The following is an 11329-nucleotide window of genomic DNA, read 5'->3' as shown; positions in this document are numbered from 1 at the left end:
ACACTCTCGGATTTTCTGTTAAAATTTTCACCTTTTGGGAATCTGGGTTCACAGGAGGCACAGAAGGTCAGAACAACAGAAATTTCCAAGCCATTACTAGCATTGTAAGTAATACCACATARCCCTGATTCAATCTATTCAAGATAGAATTGTATCACTGTTGATTATGCGCACTTCCTTTTCATTAATTCTTCAACCTCTCTTGCATAACTTAAATGGGCAAGTAATTGCTAGGAAATTTCAGGTGAACAGCTCTAACCAAAGCCTTCTCTGCCAAGAAGCTCTGTTTTCAAGAATTTCAACAGAGTCAAATTTTTACTCTGAGACTTCCAAGGAGGGAAATGGAATYTATATTCATTTTGTTGAAGTGTACTGGGCACAGAATTATGGAAAGCAAAGACTAAAAGAACATGAATAGATTGCAGAAAATGAAGTCTGGAACAGCTGATGTATATAATTTCACTGTTCAATTTGCTTGCTGTGCAATAAGGAATGAATAAAGGACAGATCTGTGGCTCCCTAAAATCAAATCAAGAGATTATGTGCTATTATGTGCTAGAGGGTTGGGGAGAAGRATTTACCTTTGGGTTTTATAGCCAAGCCTAGGACAATCCTTTCTTATTTTCATCAGAATGATTGAAAAGTGAAGAATTAAAAAGATGATCAGCTAAGCTACTGAAGTAGCGAAAACATTTGCTCATGCTGAGACATACCAAATAATGGAATTATGCATATTTTGCAGATCAGCTAGTGGAATCAGTTTCCCTATGTAACTGAGAACCCCAGATTAGCCACCAGTCCCTTGCAGCCTCCTGCTCGTCCCCTCCACAGACCTCTCGGGTTCCTGCTCTGCGCACACTGCAATAGCAAGGGTTATTGAACTCTCACAGTTGGTCAGAGTAAGGAAGAAAGACCTCTTAATCTGCATTTCTCCTATGTCTTCTGTGGCAAAGGACACACAAATGTGTACAGCAGCCTCTCAGAAATACGCTAACAAAGCATCTCATGCCCAATTGTGATTTTTGTTAACCTCGAGCAGGTATACATTCAGCCAAACTATTCAAAAATCATCACTCAGTTTACTTTAGCTTTTCTCTGCTTTTTAAGTTTGCTGTGCTCACATTAACATCACAATCTAAGATGGCTTGATGTATTCATCTTCTGGAACTATATAGTATTTTGCTATTCTGGTTTTAAATGGAATTGCATTTTACTATATTCACTGGAGTTACTTTTTTCATATTAGCAGAAATGAAATCAACATGTATGAATATGAATATATATCAAAAGAATTGTTTAATCTGTAACCACAGAAATCGTCCACTTGTACCACCATTTCTACACCTTCCTACAAACAATATCCAGACCATACCAAATATTACTGAAGAACAATCAAGCCGTTTTTACAGATATTAGTCACAACATAATTTGAACACATCTGACAGCTGGTAAAGAATTTGAATTATATGATGACATACATAAGATGAGGAAAATTGACTTTTTTTGTCTTAGTACCACACTAGCCTGTTGCAATTGAAGAGGAGTAATTCCACCAGCTAAAGTATAGTAATATTGGTGATTTATGTGTTACAACAAAAGATTATTAGGCAAGGGACATATCTAATTTGGTTAAGTATATATCCGGCATTTTGTCCCACAATAATACTCAAGTTGCTTAACTTAAGTTCAGACAAAACAGTGAAGTTCCATACCATCTGAAAAAAAACCCTTGATCATGGATGCCACATTGCAGTCATTTTCTTAACCTAAAATAAATCATATCTTCACAGATTATATTATCTTATCGATAACTGTTTGCCCCCCATGTTCTTCTAAGGCATGCTGAGAAAAGCAGGAATCAAGATACTGCTACACAGTGTTACTCCATCTTTCCAAAAGCATTTAGAATGAAACAGGTATTTTACAGCATTGATAACCAATTATTTACCTCTAGAATACAACAGTTAATCAAACTTTGTGTGTACATTTAACTGAAAATTTTTAAGAAACTCCAAATACTTCATCTTGAGATACATGGAATTTTATTTTTTAGAGTGAGTGTTTTTCTTTATAATAAATGTATAAAAGTGCAGTATCTTAAATATTTTCTGCATGCAAGTCATCTTTTTTGTTAGCATCATAGAAAGTAATTTTAGGTAATAACTTATCTCTGCAAGAATACATTTGAATTCATCGTTAAATTAACGCATCTCTTCAGCTGAGTGCCAGTTTTTGATCATTGAATTAATTACCTTATACAGGACTGTAGAAAAAAAAACTTTCAGTAACATTTTGGCAAATACAGTTCTCTATTAACAGTACAAAATGACATATATTAAAACAGGTAATTTTGGCCCACATTAGCCCACTGTGTCTTTCAGTGGAGTGTATTTTAGCTATACTGTTATAGTAGTTTTGTTTTCTGAAGTCCATGACTGCATGCTTAATTGGATCTCCCCCAATTACAGGAGCTTTCTGATCCTGTTATTCACAACTGATCTTTAATTTAGCCAGTCTGATCAATTCTGTAATCCGTACAAGAAATGAATCCGACATGCCAAGCAAACCTCCTTTTTATGACCAACAGAATATAGGAAAGAAAATGAAAAATAATCAGAACAAAATGGTAAGAGGAAGAGAAGAATAAGCAAAAAGTGCTGATATTCTTCAGCTGTTACACTTCATCAGTTGTTCAGTTTCAGAAGACCACTTAACTTAAAAAGATCAGAAAGATTCTAGAAAGTATATACATAAAGCAGTACTGTAAAATTGTGTTCATGAGATGGCAAGAAGCAATTWATCAGTGTGATAGACAAATGTGATGGGAGAAGGATACAGGGATATAGTAAACCTTGAATGTCATGAAGAATGCCATGGGATTTTTAGTATCTCCAGAAGGCATTTTTTTTTTTTCCTTGTGATCATCTTACTGGAAATGAACAGGAACTCATTTTTTCTGCAAGATGAATAAAAGTCGAGTTTTTATATATCTCCATTCCTAAAACCAAGTATGAGTTGTTGGCTTCAGTTTGACTGCTGTTGGGTTTAGTCTATATTTAAATGTTATCCTTAAGGGGAACAGAAAAGAGTTTCCTTGTCTTACCATTTATTTTTTTCCAAATAAAAAATGAAATCAAAACCTTCCAAAAAGGCCAGTCATCCCAAGCCAGAATAGGTAACAGCACATGAAGTACATCAGATGATCTGAATATAGATGTAGATGTAGTGAATGGTTTTAGATACCATTCACTATGCTCCTAGAAATTATAATGACTAGATTTTAAAAGGAGTCTTACTCCCTCTTTCCTAACTGCTAAGCCTGCCTCTTTAGTTAGCTTGGCTCCTCTGAACAACTGATTAGCCAAATTGGTTCAAAACTCTGAAAATAAAGCTACTAAATGAGCTAAGCAAGAAGAGCGAAAAAGGAGTGTTTTTTCCCTTCAGCAGCTTGGCTCAGGCTGAGGTAGCGAAGGACAAAAGAGTTGCTTTTGTCAGCAGGGAGCTACCAGATTGGGTCTGCTGCTGTGTGCAACTTCCCTGCCACTGAAACCATGAGTGTTGCTGAGGGGCTGGCAACTGGGTATTCAGCGGCAGACGAAGCTTTCTTGCTCTACAAATAGTCTGAACTTCCTAGCTGCATCGGTTGGTATAGTACAAAATGTTCTGGCAACTGGGTGATACAGTCATAGCATCTGATATATGTAYGTATCACGACTGTGCACAATTTATCATACAGATACAGTGAAATGAATACAGGATCTATCTCAYGTATCTAAACATCCCAACTTAGTTTTGTTGATGCTGTCCTCAGTGAGACAGAAARATAAAGCAAATCCTTCCTCACTGATTCCTCTCCCTTACATGGTGCAACAGGAAGGAAAAATCAATAGCAATTCACCGAAGTCCTTACTTAAGCAAATTATTTGGATTCAAAGAATCTTATTTAAACTGTTGCAGCCACATAAAGGAGAAGAAACTAATTTTTGCAAGTGGCCTGAAATTCTATTTCTTCAGTAATGAAGATGTAAGATGTACTGATTATTGTTCAAGAGCCAGACTCCTGAAAAGCAGTATGTAGGCATCTGCTGTTCCTACCATCACTTAGGCAAAAAACCTCCAACCCCTCCAAAAAAACACCCCCACAGAAACAATCTGTTCTTGCAGTACTGCTGCAATCCACCAAAATACTTAAGAAATCAACCTCACAGTCTACAAATCCTGAAAGCTTTCTATTAATGATGCATTAGTTATTATGTCTTTTCCCTCCATGCTTCTGAGTTCTGTTGTTTGTTGTTTCTTTTGATACAAGTCAAAAAATCTTAGTAATACTGTCAAATGATTGCCTTCACTGCACTGAACCTGAAATGCTTTGACCTTTCTGGCTGTAATAGTCAGGAAATTTTAATATTTGGACAATGAGGACACAGTATGTATTATTAAAAAAGTAATCACTGGAATAAAATATCCATTCAATATTTATCATGGCAAGAAACGTTCTAGGAGAGCAGTAAGTCCATATATATTTCAGAAAGGTTAAATTTAAAGGAATGAAGGTGCTGTAGCACAAAGTTATGCCAGAAATACAGTATTTTTAAACAGTAAGATTTTTGAGGGGCAGTATTTAGACAACATTATTCCCCATTTCCCAATAAAAAATAAAAAAAAAAAAAAAAAAAAAAAAGCTATGTCTGGAAACAACAGGCAATACATGCATTTTAAATGGTATTTTAAGAACAGCAAATATAATCTTTTTAAAAAAATACTGCAAGGTTAAAAACATCTCTGAGCCCTCCCCCCCCAAATATATTAGTCAAATAAGGATTTCCTGCAGCACGGCAAATAAGGAATCCAGCAATAAACTTCAGCATAGATCTTTTGAGAGAACCTGCCCCCCCCCACCATCTTTACAGTAAGTTTGATCTGGCTAACTTTTATCTTGTATTTTCGATGCTATCTTCAGTATCAACTTTGCCAAAATAACTCCTCTATTCCTCCCTTCTCTGCAGCATGGCTACTGTGAAAAAGTGTGAGTGAAAGTTACAGTAAAATCCCTTTAGCTAGCTAAATAATGAGCCTCAATGGGTGACTGATCACATGAAAATGTTTCTTTTTTTAACTGACACAACTCAAAATATTATGGGTAAATAAAAGTCCAAAAGAGGAGATTCCGTGGCTCCTCTTCCCAAACCAAAACATATGGTTTCGCAAAATCTCTGCTACAAAAAATTGGACAGGGACAGATGACCTTAGTTGTTTAATGCATACTAAATATTAGAATTTACGATTTATGCCAATAAGGAACTGTATTTACAAATACAGTAGATAACCACCTACAACAGGCCATTTTAATTTTCTAACTTCATGACGTATCTCCAAAACGTATTTATTGATTGCTTAATTAGAGGTAGGTCATTTGTAGGCCTTGTTAATATGCTGTGCACACTTCATTAATTTACTAAAAATAATAGTATGCAGGATAACCATGCACAGAGCTCCAAGAACAGCAGCACATATAATAAATTATCTGGGTAGATTTTATTTTTTCACGTGGGTTAACATGTCTTTGTTTTCTCCTATTATTTCATTCTTTCATGAAGAAAGCATCACAAGGGAAAGGTCATTAGGTTGAGAAATCCAAAAGTCTTTTGCACTTTACAACTAAAGGCTGGGAGTCTAGCAATGTCTTTAAATGCAGCCCTTTTCCCCCCATTTAAAGTTTTTGCAAATCATGCAGTCAATTCTGACTGATATCCAGCATAAAAAGTCTCTTCTTGACTTTCAAACTTAAAAAAGTGATCCACAATCATGTGGCAGTAGGATTAAAAATTACAGTTCATACACCTTGACAATCAAAAGAGTCTGAATTATAAAAAGTAAACTGCCCTTATAGCTGCATCATCCTATATATGTCAGGACAGTGCCAGTTAATTTGTGAAAAAGGCAAGTTTAAGGTTTCTGTAAAACACATATTACAGCTTTCCTGTACTAGTGAACACCTAGAATAAACAGATTCCCAAGACGTTTTCCTTCCCTCCTCCCCTATTTATGACATTCAATGAACTCATATAATTTTGGCAAAATTAAAAGGGTTTCTTTCTGTTTTTGCCTTCAGCTTCATGTTAGAGGCACAAATTTATGGACTCAAGCACTATAAGGCATAGTAGAAACCACCAATTAAAACAACAACAACAACAACGACAACAAGAACAACAACAAAGGAATATATTGCAAGTGGGAACAGCTGTGTCATTTAAAAAGGAAATATTTTTGTAAACTGTCAAACTGCAATGCTGTGTTAGGTGATTCATGTAAAGCTTGCCTTGGCATGCTGAATATCTTTTTTTTTTTCAGAACATGCTCAAATGATCTAAACATTGCCACAGGTTTAACTTACCTAAAATATACCAGAAGTAGCCCAGTGGCACACACTCTTGAAAACTTTTGTAACCACAATATAACTATAAAGCATGAGTAAACTTTTGTTTTGTTTTTATACAAAACTTAAAACCACATTTCCTTTCCCCACCCAACAACCCATTACAAAAGAAAATCAAAAAAACCCCAAACTGTTGTTAGATACCACTGGCATCTTTGTTTTTTCTTTTTGTTACAGTTCTATTTATAATACTAAACCCAAGGTAGCCAATCTATTCCTGGGTTAAAAGAAGGGATATGATAATGCACTCCAGAGTCAATAGTGGAAACACGCTCTGATACGTTTATAGCAAGATCAGGACCAATTTTACAATGCCATATATAACAAGACTAACTGCTCTGATCACCTACTTAGAATGTCAGCGTCACTTCTTACAACCTACATCTACCTGCTTTAGCTTTATTAAATAAAATGCTCTGACTCCTTAAAACTGTTAATGCTAGTGATTTTTTTTGTTGTTGTTGTTAGATCTACAGTTTCTGAAGTACTATTTAATTGATCTGATGTTCTGTATTTCTTCCTGAAATTTTCAGGGAAACACCCATCAGTACTTATGCRTAATGTTTTGAAATGTCTCTAAATTCACTTTCCTAAAAAGGGCTATTAGAAAGGTAAAATTAACCTAATGTTAATCTGCCAAATACAAATTAAGTTTATATTTAAGGGCTCATGTTCCAATCCTAGATATAATGGCATAAGTTCTAACAAAACCAGTTTCTACATCTGTGTAAAGCCCTGACAAGATTTAAGCATTGTTTTGAACGTGAAGGTCCTCTGGGTGTCTCAAATTCACCTCTACTCAGGAATGTGCAAATGATTTTATACAGCACGATGCTAGTACCGCTCTGTACTATAGTAGGTTTTTTTTGTTTTGTAAATAAAAAACAACAACAAATCCCTAGTCAGAAATAAACTGACAAAATTTACATTCTTCTCTCTTAAAAAAGTAAATAAAATAACATTATTTAAAATGTGAATTAGCTATAAGACATACAATACAATTACATAGATACATATCAATACAGCACATTCAATTTGCCAAAAATTAATGATTACAAAGCCAATATGGATGCTGCCATATATATATATATAGATGTATGTACAATGATTATAGCATTCATAATTGCACTATACCTACAGCCAGTTTTAAATTACAAGGTGTTTTATAAGGGAGTAAAAAATATCAACTGTTCTTATTATTGTTGTTTTGGAGTTGGGAGGGCTAAGGATGAAAAACGCCTCATTAGTATTTATTGGTAACTTTGGTACTCCACTAATAAGCCATTCTTTTTTCCACCTCCCCTCTGCTGCTGTAAGGCAGCGATTTCTGTGTTAAGTGCACTCTAGTGCTACTTGGCATTGCAGATAATCAATCCAATTACATGTCTGACCTCTTAAGTTCTCTGTAGCTTGCTAGCAATCATGCATCTTGTTAAAAAATATCTTCTTTCAACCTAAGCTGCAGAATAAAGGCTCATCAATGTGTGCTGTACTTTTGTTGTTAGAAAATTGCACATTTAAATTTCAAAAGTGTTTTTTTTCTCACCATTTCATTTATATTAATAAATCTTTCTAAAGAACAGAGAGAGGCTATTTTGCATGAAGCCTATCAAATGTCTATGAATCAGTTAACAAGCAACCTTATCAAGAAAGGTTCCTGATTGTTATCACTCATCAATAATTTTACATTGTGCAACTAAAGGTGCCTTGATATTATTACAGAAAACATTCTATGCAATCTCATGCCATCTCTGACATACGGAGAGACTTAAACTGTCTTTAAATTAGCAGACCATACGCATGTGCATGGTGCACCTAGTAGCATATTCACTCACACTGTTGTTTTTGGCATTAGAAAATGGAACACTTTCTAAAAAGGGAATATATGAGCTAAAACTATGTATGTTTATGATTTGGCAGTTGACTCAATCAGGTCAGTTCCCAATCCATCAATTTGGCATTTTAATCAGTATCCTATATTTCACAAGTATTGGTTTTATAAAAAGCCAGATTTGGCAACATTAATTTTATACAATAAAAGTAATTTTTCTACTGTGGAAAAAAAATGTAAAAAAGCTCTAATGTAAGGAAAAACTCACATAACTGAAAAAAACACTGTTTCAGGCTRTAGCCACTGGGGAAAATGTAGTGTCTGTAACATTTTTGTTTGGCATTGAGTAAAAGAAAAGAGAAAAAACAGCACATGGCAATTAAAAAGAGATTCTATCATATTCCACATACATCCCAAGTTTGTGTTGTAATTATTTCATTACTGTCTTCTATGCATCCTTCTGTGCTGCAAGAGTATAGTTAAAATTAAAATCCATACATAAGTGTAATTCTATTTCGCAATCACAAAAATTCTAGCCCCCAAAGTGAAGACAGAATGAAAACACCCATGTAAAGAATTTAAAAATCACAGTATCAATACTTTTGATCCTTCAGACAAAGTACACACTGTAAAATTAGAATGTCTGATGTCTTAAATTCTGATGACAGTATTTTCCTGACCAAATCATTCAACAGAAAATATTTTACTAAGGAATGCAACTGGGAAAAGAAAGGCCATTGTACCTTCAAAAAGGTAAGAAGGGAGGGGAAGGAGGGAGAGAGAAAGGGTCAGGGAAACAGGAAATCAGGTTGATTATGCTTCAATAGCAAAAAACTGCTATCCTTTGTGAGTGTACAACTGAGAATTTAAAACACATTGAGTCACAAGGTTTTGCCTAAAAAATGAGGAAATGTGCTGTGAATGTATTTCAGCATCTTTTGTTTTTCCTCCATATAGTTTAAATAAAATCATAATATTAACTACAAACTCTGTGGACATTCACAGAGTCCAGGCCGGCAATAAATTAGTATTATGCAAATTGTTTTCACAGATAATACAGTCCCTCTTGTACATCTTCAGTCACGCAAAGGTGGTCTTGGAGGGCTTCCTAGGCACAGTTAGACCAGGTTGTACTCCTTCAGGTTTAACTGTAGGATTGTGTCCTTGACAGCAGCAAAGACGAAGCGGATATTCTCTGTGTCTGTAGCGCATGTGAAGTGGGAGTAGATAATTTTGTCACTGTCTGGATTCAGGTCTACGAACATCTTCAAGATGAACTCTCGTGCCGCTTGTGCATCCCTTTGTGGTCCTGATAATGAAGAAGAGAAAGTCAGTTTTCTTTAAGTCAGTTCAGGACTTGAGCTTCTTCAACAGGGAAAGATGTTTTTGAGCAGAAAACAGAAGAAATACTTAATCTGTGATTCTCATATAAGAGAAGAAAGGAATTTTTTTTTTTTTTTTTTTTTTTACTAATATATACTACCATTCACTGGCTATTTCATTCCCAGTAGGAACTGCTAAGAGTAAAAGTGGAAGGGAATTCCAAAAGTTGATCATGTCAGTGCTGGTTTTGTCCTGCTCATTATCCCTTATAATGTTTAAAATGGAGAAATGAAATGGATGATCTACAACCAAACAAAATGAGTAACCCACACAAAACGAGTAACAGAAGAATTAGTTAACTTTACATCATAAATCTTTTAGATTTTGAGGACGAGTCAATTTATGGTCTACAGCAAGAATAAAATTGTTTTAGCACTGCAACATTTTCTAATTTTATGAGGATTTTAATAGGTAGCATAATAAAGTACATCCTAAACTGGTCTGACACTGTCATCAATAGTACTTCATTTACTTTAGTGATAATACAATACGCATGCTCTCTAGCTGAAGCTATTCAACTGCAAAAAGTTAATGTTTTAACAAATCCATTATTATCTAAATTACATATGATAACGATCCTATTATATCTAAATTAAGGCTGTAACTCTCAGAAGGACACAGAGTCTATGTAACCAAATCACATATTCAGCTTTACATGAGACAGCAGGTAAAGTAATGACTTCTGATCTAGCMCAGTAAAGTTTCATTCACACTCATGGCAGAAAGAGCAGCACAGAACCGGGAACATTAGCCACAAGCCATCATTTTCTTAGGCTGCAATTCCGCTCCACTAATCCAGTACAATTTTCATAGGCTATTATCTTCTTGCCTTCCCATTTCCGGAACGTAAGTTTCTATACAACATATATGTGGCACTYTCTGCTGTGCTGTCTCCTGCTCCTATCTCCTCATTAGTCCTGAACTAATTTAGCTATATAAACACCAGTCCTCAGCTGTCACATAGTTCTATCCTTCAGTAGTTACAAAATTATTTTCTTAGGTGAACACATGCTGACCTCTGCTCTTTCAGTAATGGCATAATAAAACTTATTTTTAATGCTTAAAGTTTAAAATTGCTAACATTCCTAATTTGTATAAGGCTGCAAAAATTAGCTAGAGTAGGAGCCATGAAAGAGGAATCACATGCTTTCTGGTATCCATCCGCTGCAAATCTTTGTGGAGGGGGGAGATGATTCTGCAATATAATGGTGCATGTACAATGACATACCTATACATCTCTACCTACAAACATACACATACAGACTACATCTGCTGAGATGTAGAGAAGAGCATGGAGACAGACCATAATCTCTCTGAGGCAGGACTACTAATTCACAACTTTTACAGCTTCTGAATGCAACAGGTTCTAGCCTTTGGCCTGGTCATCCAGATTCTATAGGAACAGCAGAAAGACTGAATTTCTTTATTGTTTTTTCTACTTCTAATAAATTTGCAGTATTTCTAAAAGAGAGTGTTTCAAAGACGATTGATGATTTTTCAAAATAAGCCATTTACTMTTTTAATCAGCCTCTTAGAATTCTGCTAAATGGTTTTAGAGCCTAGACTTAGATAGGGCTATCTTTCTCTCAAAATCTGTTGCACTACTGCCTGTGTCCCAATTTTCTTACTTAGTAACTGCTCTGCTGATTATCATGTAATTTAAATTTTTGTTTGACTGG

General features: G+C 35.0%; 1 protein-coding gene across 1 annotated transcript in view; it reads right to left on the bottom strand.

The window, feature by feature from the left end:
- Positions 1-6199: 6199 nt before the first annotated feature.
- GNAQ (G protein subunit alpha q) overlaps positions 6200-11329 on the bottom strand; it is a 129508-nt gene continuing 124378 nt past the window's right edge. Inside the window, exon 7 of the mRNA XM_085313528.1 lies at positions 6200-9576. Coding sequence (XP_085169654.1) covers positions 9386-9576 — 191 coding nt within the window. The 3' untranslated portion in view covers positions 6200-9385. The remainder of the gene's footprint in view (positions 9577-11329) is intronic.

This window comes from Rhea americana, unplaced genomic scaffold (assembly GCF_003343005.1).
Source record: "Rhea americana isolate MKP2758 unplaced genomic scaffold, rheAme1 scaffold_11, whole genome shotgun sequence".
Taxonomy (NCBI): Eukaryota; Metazoa; Chordata; class Aves; order Rheiformes; family Rheidae; genus Rhea; species Rhea americana.
The sequence above is the reverse complement of the archived record's forward strand: the minus strand, read 5'-3'. Positions and strand labels throughout refer to the sequence as shown.